Source organism: Phalacrocorax carbo, chromosome 2 (assembly GCF_963921805.1).
Source record: "Phalacrocorax carbo chromosome 2, bPhaCar2.1, whole genome shotgun sequence".
Taxonomy (NCBI): domain Eukaryota; kingdom Metazoa; phylum Chordata; class Aves; order Suliformes; family Phalacrocoracidae; genus Phalacrocorax; species Phalacrocorax carbo.
In genome coordinates this window covers 140419837-140445630 of record NC_087514.1, presented here as the reverse complement: position 1 = coordinate 140445630, position 25794 = coordinate 140419837, and the positions used below count along the sequence as shown (strand labels likewise).

The window sequence follows — 25794 nt, the reverse complement described above, 5'->3', positions numbered from 1 at the left end:
CCGATGAAAACTGAAATAAAACATAAATCCGGAGGTGGTGTGGAGCTGGTGTGGAGACATGGGTGTTTGAATCACACAGTTTATGTGAATTATCCATCTTAAAGAACATTACACTCCACCTTTTGAATGAAGTTTCATTAATGTGGTGGAAAGCTCACAGTTTCTATTTGTTCTGCTGTGGCTGCTGAATTTAGCACTACCCCCAGTGCTCACCCCCAAAGCAAACACCTCTGTTGTGGTGATTTTTCCTTTTTTATCCAACTATATAACAGTACAGGCGACTAAGACAATGGTTTCTGAGAAGCTTGTCAGACTTGCTTGGGCAGTTCTCTCTCCATGTGAGGGCCATCAAGACAGATTGGTAGTATTTTGCTGGCTTCATAATGCATTTGTCCCATTCATTTGGAGTTCTGCATGCAATAATAAAAAGCCAGGATCAGGCCTCAAAAGTGATAAATGCCCATTTGCATATTTCCTCCTAATTTGGGCACTGTCTGGTGTACTGGGCTGTGTTTCAAATGTGCACCAGGTAGATTTGTCACTGATGTCTGTTATCTTGCTCTCAGGACGTGGATGAGAAATTTGCCTCCAGGCACTCAGTACTGGAAGCATGACTTTAAGTTTGTCCCATCTAAAAGAAATTATTAACCTGAAGTCGTAGGAGAGGGAAACTCCGATCACAGGAATAGAGATCCTGTCATTACTGTGATGAAAGACATCCATACCCCCAACCCAGTGTGTGATTCTGCATTGCTTTAATATCAGATTTTAAAATCCCCACTCAACTAAGACTGCATCCCTTAGGCAATGCAGCATTAGTCAGGCCCAGAAGGAATCCCTTCTCTGTGCAGTGTTGTGAAATTTCAAAATATAATTTTGTTCCAGTTTAAAAGAAGACTCAAGTGTACTGAAACTCCACCTTAAGTAAAATTTTGTCTTATTTTCCAGTCTAGTCACTCAACACATGTATCATAGAATCATAGAATGGTTAGGGCTGGAAGGGGCCTTAAAGATCATCCAGTTCCACTAGACCAGGTTGCTCAAAGCCCCATGCAACCTGGCCTTGAACACTTCCAGGGATGGGACATCCACAAATTCTCTGGGCAACCTGTTCCAGTGTTTCCCCATCCTCATAGCAAAGAATTGCTTCCTGATATCTAATCTAAATCTACTCTCTTTCATTTTAAAGCCATTACCCCGTGTCCTATCACTACTTGTAAAAAGTCCCTCTCCAGCTTTCTTGTAGACCCCCTTCACGTACTGAAAGGCCGCAATAAGGTCTCCCTGGAGCCTTCTCTTCTCCAGGCTGAACAACCCCAACTCCCTCAGCCTGTCTTCATAGGAGAGGGGCTCCAGCCCTCGGATCATCTTTGCGGCCCTCCTCTGAACTTGCTCCAACGGGTCCATGTTCTTCTTATGTTTTAACAGAACTAAAATCTTTTCATTTTGATTTGCTTAATCTCATTTTAAAATAGTCTAAAAGTAAAAACTGTGAGAAGTACTTCTTAAAGGAAAGCCCCCAAAAATCCATCCAGAAAATGTGAAAACAAGCCATTTTGATATTGCCAGAACTGTCTCTCTGTCTGGCTTTTTTAAATCTACCCCCCTTCTACAAAGAAAGTGGCACTATTTTGCAAAAGACACAGATTTTATGTAGCTGCATGTTTTGGATGGAATATGGCTCCGGTGTTGCTGGCTTTTGTAATCGGCTGTAGATGGAATAGAAAACTGATGAAATATAATGTGCTTTGAATTATCTCAGCAAAACGCTTTGCTTGCGGTAAATTCATTGGCATGTATGCACATTGTGTTTCCTCAGATCAGGATGACAACCTCATTGCTGGCTGGCTTGTGGCATCCCAAGTTAACACATGTAAACTTCACAGCTGTGTGCTGTGTTACAACCGAAAGGATGTAGGGGCTGAAGCCAGCAACTTCTTTCTTTTGTTTTCCTCTAAAAAAAAAGTCTACAGAGATGCTTCTTCAACTGAAGGACTATGAGGTAGCATAACACAGTTTATTTTATGTCCGGTTTTGCGCAGTTCTCCTGACTTAACGCCCTTGTCTATAGCCGAGAGCTCCCGAAAGCTGGCTGAAGAGAGGGTATTTATAGTGTTTTGGGAGAAAAGGAAGGATTTTGTTTTACAGGCAGCTTGCTGTATGGCACTTCAAAGCATCCGTGTTCCAAAATGTGACAGGTATAAAGCAGCCACAGAGATTATTTTCCTGATGAGTCTGAACTGTGAAGTGGGAAAAGGGAAGCATATTCCAGTGAGTGGTTGCAGTGCAGTTTAATCTTCCCATGTACGCCAGCTGCAGATGCAGTCTGCCTGTTCAGATCATCCAAAGCTACTGAAGTCTGTTGAGCTTAAGCACAGAAAAACATACCCGATCTGCTGAGCTGCAGCAGATAAGCTGGGTTTTAGCCATAGCAATTGGGAACTTGGGGGGCGGGGACTGGTTTGGGGTTTTCTTTTAATTAGTGTCTTACAACCCAAGTTCTCAGAAAAACCTTGAAGTGTTCATCTGAGAATCCAAATCAGAGGGTATTTCTGTGTCAAACAGGTATCTGCAGGTGTGTATGGCTGTTGGCGTGCACAAACTCCCGAGTGCAAGTAGGGGATTTTTTATATCTGCTTCAGGAAGACTGATGCCAGGGAGGCTGAAGATGGGCCAGGAGGAAGGAAGAGGCTTTCCTTGAGGGGCAGGAGACTTTGAAGTGTGAGCCTGAGCAGAACTGGGGTGGGAATGGTGGGAGCGAAGGCAAGGGGCAGCCAGAGCGGGGCAGAAGGGTGCTGCGGCTGCAGGGGCAGGGAGGGGAAGGCAAGGGCCAGGGAGGAGGGCATGCGGGCAGGGAGGCTCCCAGCGCTGGGATCTGGGTGCTTGCCGGACAGGTTGCAACAAGCAGCTGGGGGAAACCGGCTGTGTTTTTTAACAGCTGGTTTGACATAACGAAGGCTGAGCAGCCTCCAAAGCAGTCCTGATCACATGCCCTGGGGGAAGCTGTGGCTGAAGTATCAGCCTAGGAATCAGGAGACCAGGGTTTTATTCCATCATCTGCAGCTTTTTCAGGAGTGACTTTGGGCAACAGCTGATGTACTTGTGCCTTGGTTTCCCCACCACCAAAAGGTGTTACTCACCTTGATACCCCTGAAACTGAGATGCTAGAAGTGGAAGCCTCTCCTGTCCCAGCACAGTAGGACAAAAACACTGAAATTAAAATATGGCAAGTTCAAAACTGTCAGAGGGAATTCCTTTTTCACATACGCTGATGCAAATCAGGACTAACACCAGTGACTAAGGTGGACTGGCGTCAGTGGGAAATAGAATTAAATGGGGTCTATTCAGTGCCTGTAGAAGTAATAAGCACACACTCATCGAGCCCTGACCCAGCTATTCTTCTGTACTTTAATTCTTTAATAAAACGATTTTTTTGCCTGCCTTTTTTAAGACAAATGTTGAAATGAACCTCTGCTCATGTAAAATGCATTTGCCATATGACTAATGGTTATTTTTAAAGTGCTGAGCAAAGTGTATGTATGTGTGCGTCAGGAAAACAAAGAGGGATTCTTTGTGTATTTGCTGTGGTAATTGTTTATGAATATAGTTGTTTTTTCCAATTATCCTTTCCAATTGTAATACATCGGCAGTCTTGTCTCCATTTCTCTCTGTTGAGGTTTGTGTGTAAGCGTAGAGATTTATGCTTTCAGATATTTCAGTTACAAAAGTATATTCTACTTCTTAAGCGTCGATTTTTATTCATAAAGTGCCATAGAACAGAGAGAGAGATTTGTGGAGAAGATGGAGTTAAAAGTTAAAACATGGTCATGCAAACAACAATGTGACCATACGGCTAATTTCAGGGCCTTGGACTGAAAAATTATTTCATATCCAAAAAATAAAGGAGAAACTCTGAAAAGCCAGAACTTGTGCTAATGGCTGCAGGAGGAGTTAAGCCCAGAGTCAGGGCTGGAGAATAGAGACACAGTATGGAAGTGGAGAATTGATTTCTTCCACAGTAGCAAGATTTTGTAATCTTACTCAAGCAAAAGCATGGTAGAAAACAGGAGAGGTGGCCTGTGGACTATAAAGTCATTTGCACTTGGAATAAAAAAGTCTACGAGTGAAGTCCTAGCCCCTATCTGTCGGCAGTAAAAATTCCACAGACTTTACTTGGTCTACATTGTGCTTAAGGTTTTAAGTACCTAGTGCCCAGCTGAGGCAATGGTCTTCTGTGACTGACCTCCGAATCAGGCACTGTGTAAATGCCAGATACATCATCTCTGTGTGTGTGTGTTTAATATGAAAGCAGCTTTTGTTTTACAATTGCTGCTAGTGCCATAGGTTGTGGGGACTGGTTTTCATTAACATACTTAGGCTTTTGTGATTTAACACTATTACATGATCTGAGTGTTTGAAAATGACTTGAGCAGACCCAATCCACAAAGTCTGCCACGTGTCTCAGTGCCCTTTCCCAGGGCAGGAGTCGTTTCACACTGCTGGCACGATGTGATTTCTTCCAGCAGCACAGCAGGAAGAAATCCTTACAGGTTTCAGAGGTTGTGAAAACCTGCATGGCTTAGCAACCCCTTCTTCATCCACAGAAACGAAGGGTCTCCGTCGCTTTCTTCCTCAAGGGTAACACCACCAGTTATACTGTAGCATGATATTTTAAATTTATGCTATTGGTTTCGGAGCTAAAGGTCTGTAAATGCTGCTGTAAGGCTTCTGCTGTTCAACCATTATTTCACGTTGGCATTTTTATTTGAAGGCCCAACCATGGCCAAGAAAAGGAAACTTCTGTAGTTTTCTTTTTGTGTTACATCCTCCAACTGGAATATTTTCAAGCACAATAGAATTGAACATGAGCTTTGGGGAGGGGGGAAGAGGAGAAAAGGGAATCAGCTAGAAGAGATGATGACTCCAGTGGGATACTCTGCAGTTTAGTTCTCTGGGGACTGAATAATGCTTTCAACCAGTGTGATGTTGCAACAGTCCAAAAGAGGAGAGAAAAATCCATTTCTGGTCTAGACCGACCAGAAACTAAAAACAAGGGACACTTTGAATTCTGAGACTCTCACCACAACTGAAAACTGTGCTCAGGCCAAGTAACTGGAAAATCAGTTTCTTGCGTTAGAGAAATGCTTCCCTGAAGAATCAGAAGCAGCTTTCCGTTTTAATTGGTAAAGAAATTATTATATTCTGAAGCATTGATTCTAACACTTGAATCAGTGAAAAGTTTGCAATCAGGGCTGTGAAGAGATTTGGATAGTTTCATATGGAGCTTAGTGAAATGCTACAGTAACGCGAATTTTTCTGTGACATTTTGTTGCCATTTGGCTATGATAGTCTATCATTTGTCACAAAACGGAAAAAGAATATCTGTCTTCATAATGTAACAAAAAGAAGTCTGACTGCAAACACAAGTCAGGAAGAGGCATAGGGATTGGGGCTGAGTGGCTGAAACCTGGATCAGGAGATGGTTATGAGAAATCATATACCAGGAGACCTGAGAATCCCCCAACCAGGAGTAATTGAATGCGGTAATTGTTAAGGAGAGCTTTAAAAAGAAATGTCGAGTAGAAATTACTTACAGGGTGCTTGTTTTAAGAGGGAAGTGTAGTAAATTTCAGGACAAATTTTTAAGTGGCAATAGTACAGGCACGGCCTATGCTGTAGGCAAAATAAATTTTCTGAACTAAATGACTCCTCTCAGTCAGTCAGGCTACAGTGTTTGTTTTCAGGGTGAAATATGTATTTCCTTCATTACACTGCTACAAGGATGGCTGAAGCCTGAGAGGAGGACTCTAGGGATCTCGTTGAAATGCCCAGCAATACCACCTGCTCCTTATGGGATGAGGGGTGAACTTTGCAGAGATTTGCATTGCAGAACAAGGGGTAGGATCAGAAAACCCTTTTGAGATGAGACAGACTGATATGAGTAGTATTTCATATTGCAAGAAACAAGAAAATCTAGGTGTTTTTCCTCTTAGTCCTGCACTTTTAAAACTGGTATATTATTACTGGTCTGCTCTGTGGAAGTTGTTAGGCTAGATATGTTAATTCCACAGAAAAGTGCCCTGCAATCTGCTTGATTAAAGTGATATATAAGTGCCAGACATTATATATATTATTTTATGATTAAATTTTGAAACAATATTTTCTTCAAAAAGGCTCAGTTGCTATACTTCAGTCTGGTAAAGTAATATGAGTCGTACAGCCTACATTTTATCAATATGTGAAGCCTCTCTCTTACAAAAGAGCAACACAGCACTTCAAGATAACAAAAAATCAAGGGACTTTGAGGATGCTAGACAGTCTGTTCTTGCAGTGCTGTGATTTAGTCTTGCTCTTGCAGAACTGCAGTGAAAGAAGATACAGACAGTCCATTCTTTTTCAGATTATTAAAAAAGGTATAGATGGAAAGTGGAGGAAGAATGTCACGTGCTTCTTCTGCTTGAGTCTTCTAAGTGCTGTGGCCATATGACAGTTCCAGACATTCATTCATCCAATTTTAGGCTTTCTTTTCCTAATGTTCCCTTTTCATCTGATGGCCATTAGAAAGCACAACTTCTCTGTAGTAGTTCATAAGGACAAGATGATGTGTTGGGAATGTGCCAACCAATCAGGGATGGGGAACTCTAGAAGGATGACCTGGAACTTTTTTATGTTCCTGCAATGCACATTTAAGTATCTTTCTGGGTAGAGGGCAAAGATACCTTGCATGTATGTGATTCTTGCATTCAAATATGCTTGCAAGCTCAGGCTCACATGAAATTCTCATCTGAACTTTGCTGCCTGTTGCACAGAGCTTAGGCCAAGATCTGTTCACCTCGTTTTTTCAGTATTCAGCAGTGAGCAGTCTTCCCTGCTTTGGCTAGCTGAAATACATTTTAGGAGGCAGCTGCCTATTGCCAAGAAGAGCCCGCATGCAAGAATATTTCCATCTGGGATGACTAACATGTGCCCAATGTACGTCCTGTCTCACATCCCACTCTGCAAACAAAATCCACTGATGAATTAATTCTCTTCTTGCTTCAAAGGGCAGTCAAAAGATGAAAGTGAAAAACTGGACATATTCCAAAAAATTACATTATATGAAAAATAGGTCATTCAGCCAGATTGCAAATCATAGATTTTCAAAAATGTGAAATGTCAAGCAATCCTATTTGAAAAAGTATGTGTTTCCTTGCTTGTTGCATATTTTGCTAGTGATGGAAAGAACGCGTTCAAAAAGGAAAAATAGTATTTTAACTTCTTCTCAGGATAATGCCAACAGGATTCAACTTGTTTGATCCAGGCTTATGTAAATATAAACATGATGAATTTGTCCTTCCTGAGTTTGTAATTCTTACATAACAGAAACAGCAAAATTAATTTGAATAGTTGTAAATATAAAAGTGACACAACAGTTTCTGGTATGTCACAGTTGCAAATATCAAGCCTGCTTCTCGTGAAGACACTTGATTTTATTGAATGCGTCATATGCATGGCTGATCCTTCTCATGCACTGAAGGAATGTCAATGCTGATATAAAACCCCGTATAATAACCTACTGGCTTCTCATATATCAGTGACTCAGGCAATAAAATATATAATTGTGATGCTAATTAAATAGTTATTTTAAAGATATGTCTTTAATAAAGGGATTGTTTGTTCCTACCCAGAATTAAAAACAGAGCTGTCAGTCTAATGCAGTATAGCTGTCAATACTTAAAACAATACACAGAAGCTGCAAATTTTTAGCTAGTCTCAGAGGTGCAGGTCTGAGAAGGTGTAAATCTTCCACCCAAGATGAATGCACAACATGCTGTCTGCTGTTTAACTGGTGGTACATATATTAGCAAAGCAGAGGTATATAATTACATAAATCCTCAAAAAAATTAGCTGTTTCGTAAACTATTTGAGCAGTACCAGTGCTAACCTCCTAAAACTGGCAATCCAAAACCCAACCAACAAAGATGATGTTGACCCAAGCAAAATGGTATTCATCTCAAGTATTAAAGCCCTAAGCCAGTGTCATGGGCAGTCCTCTCAGATGTAATTATTGTATTCTAGTTTGTCCTGAATGTGCCTAGTATGTTTTTCCATGCTGCAAAAATAAATACAGTGATTTAAAACCCTGGAAAGTCCAAGTAGGTAATAAATAGTCTAGCTTTGTAGAAATGTGGGGTCTGACTTTCTGAGGTCATTTGTGCTCTCTGTGAATATTTCGTGCAATTCAGCACATCTGGGCATTTCTTCTGCAGGTGCCAGGGGCTTAGCCACGTGTTTACAGGGCTTCCCCCTCCATCTATTGCGATTGCAAAGTGGTGATCCATCCTTGTGGAGGCCAAGGCAAAGGCAAGGCATAGAGCAGGCTCATTGGAGCTGGTAGTTGGGCAACTTTCAGAAATTAGTAGTATACATACAGATTAAACAAAACTACATTTGTAGGGAGAGATCATACTTTGTTATTAGAGCAACTTCTGCAGCTGGAAAAAATAGGCAAGCCTTTAGACAGACAAGACCATTTCTGGTCTGGAACAGAAGCAGGAGTGTTCAACGGTAAGTACAAGCTGAGAACAATTGCTTTGCTTTTAGTTCATCATCTTAAACAAAGCGCTGTTAGGATTGATTGGCCACCTCCTAGAGCCTGGAGAGTCATCAAGCTCTAAGTTAAGAAGAAACGGAATTTGGTCCAGCTATGTCAGTCTATATTAATCCCACATATGGCTCCACCAGTTTCAGCAGACAAACATCTTTAACCTCAGCATTTAATGATCATTTCCACTGAGGACTGTTTATTTACAGTAAAAGGCAGGGTGGCCTTAGTGGGCAGGACTCTAGGCTGAAACTCTGAAACTAACCCTCTATTCTTCACTCAGCTGCTGGTCTATTGAGTGATCGACAGTGAGTGGGTCTATCCATCAGCTTCTGCGTGGCAAATGGGCATAATAAAACTCGCCTCTTTGCAAAGTTCTTTGAGATCTACAAAGAAGCGTTACACAGCAGCTATACACTTCTTCATTACTAACTCTTTTTCATGTGGTTCCTTTAATAGACATTTGGGTTCTGATTTAGATCTTCTGAACAGGGTGTAACATTACTGGTGCTAGTAGCAACTCTGTGTTTGCCAAATGTGACTAGTAGACTCCTGCTACTGTGATGTAAGCAATTAAAAAGTTATTTCTCTAAACTTCCCAATGTCAGATATGTTCTTAAATAAGGAAAGGCTATTTGTTTCAGGAACTACAGAAGCGTCTTCATCTCTGGGCAATTACTGCAATGGCACATCCAATCTGAGTAGGTACATGTGAAAACAAATAACCACGTAGATGTTCACAGATTCTCCAATAAATGTACAGTAAATGTTATCTTTTTCACCTTTCAGTAAAATAAAGGAAAATTAATGCCAAAGCATCTCCCTTTATTCTGTAATGTATGTGTATGTGCGCAGTCAAATGTACAAATGCATTACTATACTTAGGCACAATAGCAAATTCATGTACTATGAACATGTGTAAGTATGCATGCAGTGGCATTGAATAGTGTGCAATATCAAAAAAAAGGATATGGCAAATAAAAATTCAGGTTGCAAAGCCAAGCAACATTGGATATTCCAGAATGCAGCTTTCTTGGGCGTCCTTAATTAGCCCTCTTGAATATGTATGATGATACCATTTTAATTACACGATAACGTGTAGGGTTTTTTTCCTTAACAGCTTCTTTTTTCGGCCAGTCAATAGGAGTCAGTTTTTAACCCTTCTGGTTTTTATCTTCTTCTATTTGGTGCTCTGGCCTCAGATCTCATGTTAATGCATATGGTCCAAGCATTACACTGAACACAGAAAACATTAATCCCCTTCCAAGTTTTTGTTTCTCTGGCGCTCCCATGACAGCATCTTAATACGCCACAAATCCTGATGAATGTATCTCTGCAGCACATCTGCACAGGGTGAGAATACTATTATCTTCACAATATTATTGCCATCATGCAAAAACACCAAAGCACAGGGAGAAAAAGGGCAAAAATGTTGGAATAACAACTTGTACTGAAAGCTGAGAGAGATGTGGGAGCTTTCACATGCGTAGCATTTCCCTAGCACTTTCTCCACTCAAAGCACAGGCCCAGTTGACTTCAGCTCTCAGCACTTCTGCATTTCATGCCCCAGGTGTCTCTTGTTGAGCACCCAGAAAATGAGGCCAAGCACTCAAGAGGGAGGAAATTCCAGAATGATGTCATCATGCCTACACATGGGGAGAGGGAAGGAGCTAATCGTGCCCAGGCAATCCAAATTCTGGCATTTGCTAACATTTTAGCATTTGGCTCACAATGATATAGTTCTTTTAGCTGAGCTTGTGCATGTGTATACATTTCTCTGTAAATAAATAAGGACATCTGAACTATGTCTAACCTGCTAAAAACTCTTGTACTGCCTCCCCAGTAAAGCTAATTTATTGATGTGTGTGACCTTGGAAAAAAGGCATGGCATGTGTTGTAATAACTTTTACTTATTTTTCCTGCTGCAGATAAATCTAGGGAAAGCTAGGGAAACTTGGTTTTGATTGTAGGGAAGTAAAGATGATCTACCTTAATAGGTGGTGAAGTATCAATACACCTCCCTGCTCCAGCTGTGTCTAAGCTGTTCATTCTTTCTCTGCTTTAGAAGCATGAACAGACAATAGGCAGGCAAACAATTTGGGACCCAAAATCCAGGGGATCAAGGACTTCTAGGGGCAGGGATAAATTTGTTTCACTTGAGTCTGAAAATCTGCTACTAAATCTTAAGTTTTACGTTTGCTACATCGTCCCTATCCATTAGAAACTCAGGTATTAAAAAGCACAGCATGCTGCCTTAAAAATCCCAAGATTTTTAAGTACTGGTTCATTTTTGGTTTGCTTCCTGCAAACTTTCTCAAACCATTCCCCTTTTGAAACTTCCCTGCACAAGCAGACAGGTTGAAAACAGGTTAAAAATGGCAGCTGAAATCCATATGTAAACAGCTGGCTCCAAGAGCTGGTGCTCTAGGGAATGAAAACTTGTAATGCAAGACTCGCAAAACTCTTGTGGGAGTTGGCTTCATTAGGTATCTACGATAAGCGTGTCTGTGTGCATATATCTGTACACCATTGTGATCCTATCTGTCTGTGCATATGTACCTGAGGTTAGCAGAGTATTCACTCCCTGCTGTACCGGTCACTTCTCTCTCTTCTCACATTTCTCATCTGTTTTTTGAAACTGGGAGTGTCTCTCTCTTTCATACATCCCCATCTCCTCTAGCGCCGCAGCAGAGCATACCCCTCCTATGTGTGTACAGCAGGTGAGCTTTTCTCAATGACTCTCTGCTCACTGCGTCGGATGTTATTGACCTTTCAGCCAGTGGACAGAGCAATGTGTTTACCCCGCTGGACTGAAACACCCTGGTTTGCTCTCTAAAAGCTCTTATCTCTATATATATAGGGTACCCAGGGAAATGTAACTGGCAAGTGAGGCATCGAAGGGAGGCATCATGAATATCCTACCTTCACCCCACTCCGAGTGGCTGTTTCCTCTCATGGTCTAAAAAATCCCTGATAAAGGGTGGCATCAGTTAGCAGTGCTTTTAATTCTGGAAGTGCCTCCCCATCCATGCTGGATTCCTCCCTTCCCAGCCTGAAGAGCACATGGTTATTCCTTCTCCCTGACAGCTGGGGAGCTAGGCTTTCCCTCTTCTCCTGCTGCAGTTGTTAGCAGTAGGGTGAGTGCTGGCAGATCTTATGCCAACACTTCTTCTTTTTCTGAAGAGGGAAAAGCATATCTGTCCATGCTGAAACACTTCCTTACAGTATGTGGCTAAGCCATGCTCTCCAGCCAAGATGTCAGCTAGCAAAATGCACTCTGTGGGACGCTGGGGGGAGAAGTCCTAGGGTAGGCAACTTGGTGGGAATAGTATGGTGCCTATTACATTATTGAAAACAAAATACAGCTGCATGTTACTGTTGGCTGAATGCAACCTGTCAGCACCAACATCCTCTCAAGAAGCCAGGACTGACTGCAGCCAGCCTTTGCAGGAGAAGGTGCCAGTAGCCGAGCAGTTGGAGAAGTATTGCATGTTGCCCCTGCCCACTTCCAGGCCGTGTTAACACAGCAGTGGTAGAGCAGGCAGTGTGTGTGGAGAAGCACCATGTTGTGAGGAACCATGTGGTGACAGGCAGATTGCTCAGAAAGCCCTGAAGGAACTGCAGTGGTTTTGCTTACGGCTGAATGCCCTTGAGGCTGGGACAACATACGTTCTCTCATGCGATGGACCAACCCAGGGCTTGCTATGCCTTGATGGTGCATCAGGCTCCAGAATCACTCCAAATAATAGCCCACAGATTTGCTCATCCTAATTGTTAATTACTGTTACTCACTCTTTTAGGACCAGGTCTATTTTCAGTCTTCACAGTTCACTGAATCTGGAAGGCTGAGCATCCCTACCCTTTCATGAGTGTGAGTGGGTTGGGTGCCAGCCCTGGCCACTGAAGACTGAATCACATTGCTGTAGCTGGGAACAAGTCATGACGGTTAGGTAGGCTTTGAGCCATTTTGGTGCATCACTGTCTTTCCAGCTCTGCTTGTTGCTGTTTTGGTCTTGACAATCAGAACTCTTGTAACTTCAGACAGACATCAAGGAATGAACGGTTTGCCCTCCTGAATAAAATGAGAACATCTGAGTATGGGGAGAGAGGGGAAGGGAGAGAGGCATTTGCATAGGTCAGGAAAGGTCATTAAAACATCTGGCGGTAGTAACTGACATGTGTCAAATTTTAGTGTTCATTAAATTCGTATTAATGCAAGAACAGTTCTTAAGCTCCAAATGCCACTTTGGGTTGCTGTGTTGCCCCAGTTGATGGTGATGACTTTTCAGAACTGTACCATGCTTGTTTGCTTGCTAGTGGCATCTGACCTGAGGTCAGATTTCTATTTAACCCCTTCCTGTAGGTCAAAAGACAAATTAATCTGGTGAGAATTGAATTGGAAATGAGGTGTCTGGATAGCAGGTGTCTGAACTGTGGAATAGCTGCCAGGCTGAAATGTGTTTGCATCTGTTCTTATGCCATCCAAGAAGTCATCTCTGAGGTCAAGGAGATATTCAGCTGACATCTGAGATGGGAAGTTGCCACAGGGAGCACAAGTGGCAGGTGCCCTGTGTTAGCAGATTTTCTTGCAGTCTGGGAAATTTCTGAGTGTGACACTTTGAGTATAAATGTAGACATTTCCATTTATTGTGCACTTCGATTTACCTGTTTTTACTACCAGTTTATAATCATAAAGAAGACACACTATTTCCCTCTCCCTTAAAGAGGTGAATCTCACAAATCTTTTTCCTTCTTTTTAGAGGATGAAGATGATGAAGAGATGGTGGAGCCAAAAGCACAGGATGACTTGGAGATGGAAAATCAAGACCAGAAGCAGGAAGTGAAAGAAGGTACTTTAAAAATGAAAAGGATTTTCTTATGGCTTTAAAGGACTGAATGCTGCAAGTAGTAATTCTCATAGGTAGTTTCCATTATCAACAATGCTGTGAAATCAAAACAGTCACCAGGTTTTTGATTCAGAACCACATGAGTGGCATAAAAGCAGAAAATTGTATCCTATGACCCAGCTGGTAGGTCTGAGAAGGTTGTGAAGGGCAGAAGACTGTTTAGAAGAAACAACATGTCCTTATAATTTCAGAACAAAGCAGAGATTCTTGGATTCCAGGACTGGTGCTTACTTGTCCTCTGGCTCAAATAGCCTGCTTACTTGAAAGATTTAAAACACAAGTGCCAGGCATACCAGTGGCTCCATAAAGTTGGTTAGTCTTCAGAAGTACTTAGAGCCCATACTTTCTGCCTGCTTGAGAGGGGCAAACTTAAACCTAGTGATGGATAGGAATCTTGCAGCACAAAACCATTTCACTGGAAAATGATGACTGTCAAAATCAAAATTTTTTGTAGGAGCTACCCCCAGGGAACTTAAGGTCAAAGCTGAAGCCAGGCAGGTCCAGCCCTTCTATCCATTTCTCTGGATTGAGACACTTTCCAGGGTTACAAGAGACAAAAATTCAGGTTGCTACTTCTTTCTGGTGCAGACAGGAGACGTGTCAAAGTGGTGCATGTCAGCACTGGACAGTAGATGTACTGTGTGTCTCTTGCTTGCTTCTCTTGGACCAGTTCTAGCTTTCATAATTAGAAGAGTGATGTGAAATTTGGTCTTCCTCATCTGCCAATTTACTAGAGTATTGGCTATTCCAGTGTGTTGCTTTGAGCAGTCAATGCACACCCCTGTGTGGAGTGGGGGGAAAGGAGCTGAAAATCAGCAGTTCCAGTGTGACAGGAAATGAGTTTCTTCTCCAGTGTTTGTTAGCTCTGTAGCGCCAGGACTGCTCACAAAGCTGTTTACCCTCTTGAAAGGTAGAATCATAGAATCATAGAATGTCCTGAGTTGGAAGGGACCCGCAAGGATCATTGAGTCCAACTCCTGTCCCTGCACAGGACAACCCCAAAATTCACATCATATGTCTGAGGACGTTGTCCAAATGCTTCCTGAACAGCATCAGGCTTGGTGCCGTGATGCCTCCCTGGGGAGCCTGTTCCAGTGCTCTACCACCCTCTGGGTGAAGAACCTTTTCCTAATATCCAACCTAAACCTGCCCTGGCACATCTTCTTGCCACTCCCTTGGGTCCTGTCATTGGTCACCAGAGAGGAGATCAGTGCCTGCCCCTCCTCCTCCCCTTGTGAGGAAGCTGTAAGCAATGATGAGGTCTGCCCTCAGCCTCCTCTTCTCCAGGCTGAATAAACCAAGTGACTTTAGCCACTCCTTATACGGCTTCCCCTCTAAACCTGTCACCAACTCCATGGCCCTCCTCTGGACACTCTCTAGTAGCTTTGTATCCTTAATATACTGTGGTGCCCAAGACTGCACGCAGTACTCAAGGTGAGGCTGCACCAGCGCAGAGCAGGGTGGGACACTCACCTCCCTCTAACCACCTGCAATACAGCGCTTGATGCACCCCAGGACTCAGTTGGCCTTCTTGGCTGCCGGAGCACACTGTTGGCTCATGTTCAATGTGCTGTCAGCCAGAACCCCCAGGTCCCTCTCCACGGGGCTGTTCTCCAGCCTCTCATTGCCCAGTCTCTAGGTACATCCAGGGTTGCTGTGCCCCAGGTGCAAAATCTGGCACTTACCCTTGTTAAAATTCATATGGTTGGTGATTGCCCAGCTATCCAGTTTGTCTGGATCTCTCTGCAGGGCCTCTCTGCCCTCGAGAGTGTCAACAGCTTCTCCCAATTTTTTGTCATCATTAAACTTAATTAGTATTCCTTCCAGTCCTGCATCCAAGTCATTTATGAAGAGATTAAAGAGTACTGGCCCTAAGATGGATCCCTGTGGAACCCTGCTAGTGACCAGCCACCAGCCCGATGTAACCCCATTTACTGTAACCCTTTGAGCCCAACCCGTCAACCCACTGCTCACCCATTGCATGATGTGTTTATCCAGCTGTACGCTGGACATTTTGTCCAGGAGGATACTGTGAGAGACAGTGTCGAAAGCTTTACTGAAATCCATAAAGATTACATCGCCTGGCTTCCCTTGGTCAGCTAGGTGGGTGACCTTGTCATAGAAAGAAATTAAGTTTGTTAAGCAGGACTTTCCCCTCGTGAACCCATGCTGGCTGGGACCAATGACTGTGTTGTCTTTCAGGTGTTTTTCAATAACTCCCAGAATAATCTTCTCTCTAATTGTACCAGGCACAGAAGTGAGACTGACAAGGCTGTAGTTAATAGGGTTATCCCTGTTGCCCTTCTTGAAGACTGGGACATTGTTTGTCAGCTTCCAGTCAACTGGCACCTCTCCAGATTCCCAAGAACATGGAAAAATCGCTGACAGAGTCTCAATATGACATCAGCCAGCTCTTTAAGTACCCTCAGATGAATCTCATCGGGCCCAATCAACTTACAGGGATCCAACTGGAACACCAAGTCCCACACAGGCTCATGATTGATTGGGAGTTTATCATTCCCACAGCCACAGTAGTCTAGCTCAGGGCTCTGGAGGTCCCAGAGTCCATCATTGGTGTTGAAGATCGAGGCGAAGAAAGCATTACATGTCTCTGCTTTGTCTATGTCCCTGTTTGTGAGGTGACCATGCTCATCAAGTAACAGGCCAATGTTACTTCTGGACTGCCTTTTGCAATTAGCATATTTTAAAAAACCCTTTTTATTGCCCCTCACAGTACTGGCCACCTTCAACTCTAATTGAGCTTTGGCCGCATGAATTTCCTCCCTACAGTGGCGAACAGTATCTCTGTAGTCCTGCCATGTTGCCTGAACTTGCTTCCACTGGCCATATACTTTCTTTTTTTCACCTTGTTTCTAGAAGATACCTGCTCAGCCAAGCTGGCCTTTTGCTTCACCTGCTTGACTTCCTACATTTGCCTGCTCCTGTGCTCTTAGGAGGTGGTACTTAAAAAGTGACCAGCACTGATGGACCCCAGCACCTTCAAAAGCTTTTTCCCAGGGGACCTTACTAAGTAGTTCCTTGAGCAACCTCATGTCTGTTCTCTTCATATCCAGAGTTGAGGTAACTTGCTTCCTCAGGTAGGGCCTAAGCCACTTCTTGCTATGGTGATAATTACCAGGATGATTCTGTGACCTTGGCTTTGTTTTTCACAAAGTAGTCTCACTATGGGAAAAATACAGAGTCATTTTACAGAGAAGCCCATGAAATCGTTATCTGTGAATACAGCAGTGGATGCTCCTTTCGCGTCCAGGGGAGCCCTGGCATGATCTACATCAGTGTCCAAAAAGCCTGAGTCTGGTATATGGTGCCCAAATTCACTATCCTCACACACTGAAGAGAGTTGCAGTACATGCCATGCTGTTTTGATTATAAATTGATCTTCCCTCTTAAGAACATCACAGAAATCACCCATGCCATAAATCCTGCAGTGTCCATTGCTCACTAGGTCCTTATAGAAACACAGAGAGGGGAACTCACTCCTTCTGCCCTTCATCCTTCTGCTTCTCCCCCCGCCCCCAGCCACCACTGCCATGGGCAGAAGGGAGCAGCGGTGACAGCAAGAACAGGAGTCACACAAGAGTCTGTAAAGGCATAACTGAAGACATGGGCAAGAAACGTGGCAACACAGAAAAACTTACTTTTCCTGAAAATTATCCTTCCACCCAAAACTGTGGGGTCAACTCACACATGGGCTGTAGCAGTCACCGGACCTAACACAGTATCTCTTACTGATGGCAACAGGAAGCCATAACAACCAATATCGCAGCACTTGTGCACTGTCCCGAGTTGCTGAATGTCCCTCTGGTATTCAGCTTACAGCTGATCCCACCCCCATTTATTTCTATGCAAAAGTAATGCTAGCACTTATACCTGGGGAGAAAGCACAAACTCCTGCATGAAGAGAAGAAAAAATCTAAATACATTCCTGAACTGATTTATTTCACTTTTTTGTGGGCTTTCAAGTTAGCCTTTTATGTACTTTGCTGACTGAGCACCAGCACCAACATCTTTTATTTCTTTGTTGTGTTTTAGTCTTGGGGAAGTGCTCCCCTTCTCTGCCTAGCAGACCCCCCAGGAATGGTAGATCAACTGGGCTAGTTTAGCACTAGTCTCAGACGCACAAACTGCAGGCTGTAAAAGCAAGGCTCAGCTTGTTGTAGCAGAACCGGCTTTGGGAGGTGCTAACACTTGACTGGGTTCAAGGAAGAAGAAAACATGCTCATTGCCTGATAGAAAGTGAACTTGACCTGCTGTACATGTTGTGATGGATAAAATAGTGGTGTGCTAATGACTGGCATTAAATGCTGTGAATCAAATGAAGCAGCTGTCCCCAGATTGACAGGGAATGGAATCCCATTTTTAACGTTCGGTGTGTTCTCTCCCAGTTGGCTTTAGCCCTTTGGCCAACAGAATCCTGTTTTCGTCTCTGTTGTAATCACCCTTCTCATGTTCTGAGCAACTTTCAGGGTTTGAAGCCATCGTTTGTGTTTCATGGAAGTGATTAAAACCATGTTACAAGTCAAACAGGAGTTTAGAAGAACATTTCCTGTCAGTGCTGCACTCTGTGTGCCTACTCAGAATTAATAGCTTTTCTGCAAATTAGCACATAATGGGTTAAAAGCATGTTTATATTGGCATTAAGTACTCTGGCTTCTTTTTCTCTGCAAGGCAAGACAATATTTTGCAAACTTTTTAAAGAATCTCTAATAGATATTATAGTGGCGCCATTCACACTGCTATATAGTAGTTAAGGCTGTGTCAGCACTTCCATTATGAATCCTGTTTTTCAGGGATTTATAACCCAGTCGTAAAAATTTGCTCTGGGCTGAAATTTGGTTTCAGCTCAGGGAGCACATTTTTTAACAGATTAAAAAAAATCAGCATGGCCTTTTTTGAGTTATAGGAGGGTAAGAAAAAAACCATGGGAGAGAGAAGTGAGGGGAGAGAAAGGCAGACAATTTTTTCAAGAATATAACTCAAAAATAGGTCAGGATGAAAAATAAAGATTGGATCCAGTCTGTTCAGGCTCCCTCTCTGCAAGCCAACAGGACAGGAGTGCTCTATTTTTATAATGGTATTTTAAGAGGAAATGTGATTTTTTTTCTCTGTGGTTTATAGGTAGTCCAATTTAATTCTGCAGACATTTATTGCATGCTTAATTTCCTTGTCTTTCCCCTGCACACCCCAGAGTTGCTCTGCGGACTTTGGTGGGATTATTCAGCAGGCACGCAGTGCACCTGCAATAGGGCAGCCTGCCTGGCACAACAACTCTTGCAGCACTTTGGTGCCATGGAGGTGCTAAGGGCAGAGGAGCTGCTCGAGCCCCCCAAAGTGCTTCCAGAGTGGGAGGTGAAGACCTGGCTTGTTGACTGTTTGAAGCATACAAAGCCTTGGGGTCTTCTTGTGTTTCTTCCACGGGGCTGCCTGTTGTCACCCCTGTCTCAGGTGCATGGTCTCCCTGCCGTTCTTGGAAGAGCCAAGTGTTGAATACCTGCTGGTGAACTGGGCTGGGCTCTGCCTGTTCCCAGCCTCTCCTGACCACATAAACAAGAGACTGGTCCCAAACTGTGGCATCAAGTGGGTTGGGGCTTTCCACCACCAGAGATCTCTGGAGGTCCACCTAAGGCACCTCTTTATGTCAGTAGAAACTACATGAACAGTGGGACGGGCTGGGTCTTGAAAGTGGGCCTCAACCTGCATTTATCTGAAGCCGTGGATATATCCACAGAAACCTGCATGAAAGGCTGTGATGGGGGAGGCTGGGATCTGCAGCTTCAAAACCTGCTGTGCCCACTCTTGCCCCGGCCCTGTGCATGGGGCTCGGATGTCCACACAGAAGGCTGTGGTGGGGGAGGCGGTTTAGCTCTTGCCAGCTCAGGCTTCAGTATCAGAGAAGCAGGACAGGTTGTCAGCTTTGCCCCTGTGAACACACTGGGGTTTGTAATAGCCTGTAACACCACAGTTTCACTGGCGCCGACACCACAGCGAGCTCAGGTGTGCCAACCCATCCTGATGGCCTGGCTGAGGTGTGTTCAGGGATGGTGCTCAGCACAGCCCCTGGAGAAGCACAATCAGTGGGACTAGCCCTGCCTGGCATGGTTTCTAGTTTAAGGCTCTGGACCCTGCTACTCCAGAACCAAAAAATCCCCACATGCACTTCGAAATCTCCCTTTACATATTCAGCAATTGTGCCTTGCAGGGACTTGCGTTTTAAACCCAACACAACCAGGACATGAAAGTGAGAAGCACAAGAAAAACAAGAGGATCACAGGCTATTGGCAGGCAAGACTAAAAGCTGCTGAAAGCCCCTTAGCACCTTGCAGTTCTCACGCTGCATCCTCAGTCTTCAGCACATCTAAAGTTTACATGGGTTTAAATACATGCTGAAAGAAATAATACAGCTCTTAAAAAGGTTTTACTAATCTCCTCCCGTCTCTCGTTATATCTCTGGGCTCATAACAAGGCTGCTTCCTGCTTTACTGTTTTTATTAGTTCGCCCTTTCTTTCATTCACTTATTCTTTCTGTTCTTTTTTTCTTTTTTGCCTTTAATGGACTAATGGACTTCATTACTTTTGTCAGCTTTTTACAATTGCTTAGGTTCCAGGATAATATTTTTTTATATTCTATTATACTTATTTAAATGTGGGTCTTTTTTCTGTTGGTTTTGTTGTTGTGTGGTTTTTTTTTTAATATCTTTTTAGCTCCCTTGGGAACAGACTTGAATCCTGGTATTTAAACATTTGTGAATTTGATCCTGCACTGTTATCACAACTATTTATATTATATTTACTATAAACATGCTTCTGCCAGATAAGAACAAGCCTGCAGGACTTTTTATCTTAGTTCCTAAAGATCCAAGGAAATGTGTTCATATAAATTTTTTTTTCTGTCTTGTCCAAGGAATTTTGTGGACAAAGGACCTGATGTGAAATATAGTATTTTTGAGGATCATGTTAAATCACATGGGAAATAAAAAAATGCTCTTATTTTTCAGAAACAGGTGTTGAATAGATCTGTTGTTTTCATGTCACACTCAATTTTTTTTACATATTCTAGACCTTTTTGCTCATGCACAGGTGTACAATGGCTTTCATTATGGATATACCTCTCATTTTCTTCCCCTGCGGTGTCCTCTGTGCATATATAACTGCACAGTGTTTTAATTTTAAATGTAAATTCCATTTTATTTTATTCAGTTTTATACATGAACATGAGTACAGGGCTTCTTTGATACATGTTATTGACCTGATAACCCCAGAGCCACCTGCACAGCACTCTGATTGTGGGTACGCAAGCCCATCGATGTTTCGGTGGGTCCGTGCATAGACAGGAAGCCCAGTGGCCCTGTTAGGCAGAACTTGGTGGCTGCACCATGGGTCCTCCTGATGTGAGTTTTGTGGGGCCATGCATGGGTTCAGCTCCTCCGGGTGGGAAGCAGAGCACAGGTACAATAGTTCGTTACGAAGCTACGGTGTAGAAACCAGAGCAAAGCATGAGTCTTCCTTTGCAGGAGCTTTCATTGCACTCCAAGACAATAAGCATGTAACTGTTAGCACTGGTGAGCTAAGCATCACACTAGGCTTTGTAAGACCCGGAAGGTTAGTTGTGGTTTGTTTGGTTTTTATGCCAGGGAGGGCAGATACTTGAAGACAAATGCTGTATTCTTATGGGGAATGTCTGAAGATATTGTCACATCACATAGGTGTCTGTGACAAAACAAAAAATACTTTGATCAGCTGCTTATGTTTCTCAGAGTTTTCCGTAAAGAGAGCCTGTGTCTCTTGAAAGCTGAGATCAAAGTAACTGTAAGCTCCCCGATAGGAAGAAAAATTGCAGAAAATTGCATAGATTCTTTTTTATTTTATTTGAGATAATGGACAGACAGGGAGAAGGAACAAGGGGAAAATGGAAGTGGCTCTGAAAGATAAATGGTTAGAAAATCTTCATATTTGAAAGAACAAGCCTGTCTGTTTTGGTTTTTTTTGCTTATACTTCATGTATTTGCAGTAGTTACAGCAATGTTTTACACTGGAAAAAGTAATGATGTTAACATTCTTGTAAGAAGAGATTGCCTCAAATAAAACTTCAGAGGCAGCCGAATGAAAGAAGAAAATAAGGTTAAAATATGAAGCTTAATATCGCCACGGGGCATCTGGTGTGTCAGTCAGATGAATGAGGTAAGCTGATTTATACCCTACAAACTTTAGCCAAGGTGTTTCTGATGCTGAAGAGGGTTTAATAGACTGCTGGCCTCCCACAGATCATTGCTAAATGCAAGGGAGATTTTGCTGAGGTAGAACTGCAATCATGTGTGTCTCCATTGCTTGTGAATGCTCCACAGCTCCCAAGCTGTTTATTTTTTGCCTTTTCCCTTTCTATTGATTTTTGGTTGTGTTTTCTTTGCCAGTTATAGTCAGCAAATGGCCGAGTAATAAATTTATATTTCCAAGCTGTAGAGAGGATTTGATTTAGCAAATAATTTTTACCATTTGGAGCAGTTTAAAATGAGTTTTCCAGTTGCCTTTGCAGTTATTTTCTCCCCTTTTATGCCATTTTGCTGCATTGTCATGCTTGTTGTCTTTGATTCTCGGAAAGCGATGCTTTAGTGGTGACAGTGGGATATTGCCTCATTACAGGCTTCCTTGCCAGATGAGTTCCCTTAGTGCCAATTACTATTCAGTAGTGGATGCTGCAATAGGTCAACCTGTACTTTTTGCTAGTCATTCTTTTTTTTTTTTTTTTTCACATGCATTGCTTCTGCCTAAAGCACTTAGAGGCAAATTGTGCTCCTGCCTTGGTAATTGTTGCTCTTCTACTCAGGGGGATCGTGCAGGGGGACGCAGATATTCTCTGGATGTGTGGAGCTCCGCAGGGACCACTAACCTGGTGGTAGGAGGCATAGTGCCAAGGCCATAGGAGATCATCAAAGGCTAAAGTTTCTAACTTCTTAGCTGCTTTGTCTTCTGAGGGCTAAATTGCTCCTCCACCTTTTGCATTTTTCCTACCCTCTATATTTAGCCCAGGTGTAGTGCAGAGATTTTGTCTTTCAGAGCTAATGCTTTGACCCAGCTGAGGCAAACCTAAGCATGGTGATAACAGCCTCCCAACCACAGGGAGTGCTCTGAAAGCAAGTACACTGAAAACTGGGGGAGCTGAGTACTGCAGTAATGCTGACCGTGTCGCTGCTCCTGCCTGCTGTTGCACCTTTCAATGTGTCCTTGCCCCTGGGGCTGGTGGTGGCATCGTACTTGGGCACCAGAGCTCATGAGTCTAGTGTGAACCATGGGAAAATCAGACGGCGAGCAAGGGCTACATCTCCCTGGTAGCTGAATGGAGCTGTGTGCCACAGCACAGCAATTGGAAAATAATTCCGAACTGCAACTTTATACTATGTCACTTGTTGTTTAATTACACATTAAGGTGTGTATGACGAGGCTGGGGCTTAAACTTTGATGTGTACTGGGTGTTCTCTGAGGCACCATGCTGAATTATCTTTTTTTGCCTGCTGGTGTTTTAACCAGTATGTCCTAGGGAATCTGCAAGGTCATTTGCACAACTAAACATGTCAGATCTGTAGTATAAAGCCAATGCAGGAGACCTTTGATTGACAGCTACACTTTAAGTACAAGTATCTGTAATTTTGCGTAGATCTGTTTATGGTATGGTCTTTGTGTACCTAATTATAAATTTGGAACAAAATTCTCTGTTAGCATAATCCCTGTGGTGTCAAAAGATCTTTTCATGCTGGGAATTTAAACTAGTTGCAAGGTTGGTTTGGTGTAACTGTGAAGATACTAACAGCATTTTTTGAAATACAGGTAATTCTGAAATATAACTAAAATGATAGTTTAAAAGCACGTGTTGGCAAAAGCACAATTGATATATGACATTGCCACAATATCAATATGACCCTGCTAGTGTAATTGGGAATAGAATTTTGCTCGATAGCAATAGCAACATCCCAATTTCATTTCCCTCTGATCCTCACATCTGAGTTGGAATTTGCTAACAGGTCATTAAACTGATGGAGACGTAGCATCGGTGCATCCTGCAAAGTATTTTTCAAAAGAAATACTCGAAATATTGGTTTGGAAGTAAAGATTTAGCATCTCTGCATATGTGTAAAGAAGCAACTTCATCTCGTGGGGGCCAGGCTATCCTGACCAATGCCTGCAATGGCTTCTACCCTCTCCCAGGGCAGCTTTGGCCATGGCTCAGTGGCATTTGTGGCTCTGGCTCTTGGGATTCCTCTGCAAGGACTAAAACTGCCTTAAAGAAACTGGTGTTTGGTTGGTTGCTTTTGATTTTGCTGCCTCAGAGAATATCTTTGGTTATTTACTTCATTGCTTCACAAAAGCTCTAAAGCAGAGGCAGAATTTATCAGTGACACCAATGGAAAGAAGTGAAGGGAGAGATTATGTGAGCCCTTTTAATACAAAGAACTCTATAAGTTAAGAAGATTATTTTATTCTTTGGCTCCTCTGACAGGTCCCCTGTTACATAAATGTTCTGCTTTTTCAAGTTAGGTATTGCCTAAACGTCAGTCACAGCCATTTCCTGAAATATGAACACGGTGTTTATTTAATTTGGGGGGTTTAAGTATTTTCCATTTCAGAATAATAAATATATCAGATATAGGATCTCTTGTATGTAAATCCCACATTCTGGGAATATACAGGAGTATGTTTAGAAATACTAAAAAATACTTAGTCATGATTTTAAGAGTAAAGCTTTGATTCTTGTCCTGATATTGCTATGGCAAGCTTTCATGTCAAAAGAAACCCATTGAAGATGTTGATTCATTGGGAAAGGGATGAAAAGTCATACTCCTAACTACAGCTTTTCATTTTCCAAGCTCCTCCTAGAGAACTGACAGAAGAAGAAAAACAGCAAGTTCTCCATTCAGAAGAATTCCTGATATTTTTTGACCGGACAATACGTGTAATTGAGAGAGCTTTGGCTGAAGATTCAGACATCTTCTTCGACTACAGTGGCAGAGATGTAGAAGAGAAAGATGGGTCAGTCTGGAGTTTGTTTGCTTTTGTAAAATGACCTCTATAAAAAGAATTCCATTGCCAGGAAGCCTTGATTTTAGAACTAAACTAAACATTTTTATAGTTAAGTTTAAAACCTCTCCATGAAGGTCTGGGTCACTTTGTTAGCCTAAAATAGCTTCATGCTTTATTGCTCTGTGTTTTTTTCTTTGATGTATTATGCAGGTGGTTTAATTTTTTTGTTTCAATTTTTGGGATGAAATTTCAAATACTGAAGAAAAACATTAATAAATGGAATAGATACATGTGTGAGTACACATGTGTATGTAGATGTGCATGTGTGTGTTCTAGTGTGCTTGTATCATGATATTTTTACAAATTCAAATTGCTGTTGTTTACATTCTACTACTGCCTCAGGCCTGAAATGAATCCTACTGTGCTATGCATTGTGTGGATGAAAATCATGATCTCCCAAAGTGTTTGCAATCTAAATGCGTGAGATGAGAGGTGACAGGTTGTGTATTCAGCAATTGAGGGAAGGAGTAGAAGAAGCAAAACTTGTTAGTACGAGGGAAGTATTTAGATGTCAACAGTTGCATTTCCATTGAAGCCTCATGGCAAATCAGTAGCTATATTGCACTGAAGTTACTTTCTGGAGGTTGCTCTAGAGCATCACCCCTGTGATCGGCTAAATGTGTCAGTGTGGCAGCGCTAGACCAGCACTGTGCTTCAGCCCAGCCTAACGGTGCCAGAAGGCATCTGCCATGTCCATTGCTGGGAGGAGGTACTGTAACTTTAAGATTTCAGGAATCAAAAATAACAGAGATTTGGTAATAGCTTGAAGGTGAAGATCCAGAAAAGGGGGAGCTGAATGCCAGGGCCAGGTTTGGTCCTGAGAGACAAAGGTGGCAGGGGTGGCCCAGGGTGACCCAGAAGAGTCAGGAAGGCAGTGGGCAATTAAGAAATGTGGTTTTATGAAACAGAGGTAAAATCTGTTCCTCGGTGCAGATTTGTTATCAGCAAAACTGTCAGTGAGAGCAATTAAATCAAGGTGGCAGAGTTCCCTAGGCTGGCCAGATGTTTGAGAGGTAGTAGTCAGAAATTTTTGCATTGCTTTTCACAGCATTTGAATGCTGGTACATCAAAAAGTGTCACTTTGTTTGAATTCACAGAGATGTTCAAGCAGGAGCCAACCTTTCCTTTAACCGTCAGTTTTATGATGAGCACTGGTCAAAGCATCGTGTTGTCACCTGTATGGATTGGTCTCTTCAGGTAAGATGTGAAGCT

General features: G+C 42.7%; 1 protein-coding gene across 6 annotated transcripts in view; it reads left to right on the top strand.

The window, feature by feature from the left end:
* DYNC1I1 (dynein cytoplasmic 1 intermediate chain 1) overlaps nt 1-25794 on the top strand; it is a 199524-nt gene that overhangs the window by 95174 nt on the left and 78556 nt on the right. For all 6 annotated transcript variants that reach the window (XM_064444581.1, XM_064444578.1, XM_064444577.1 and 3 more), the window contains 3 exons: nt 13345-13434; nt 24369-24531; nt 25680-25779. In XM_064444581.1, coding sequence (XP_064300651.1) covers nt 13345-13434; nt 24369-24531; nt 25680-25779 — 353 coding nt within the window. The remainder of the gene's footprint in view (nt 1-13344; nt 13435-24368; nt 24532-25679; nt 25780-25794) is intronic.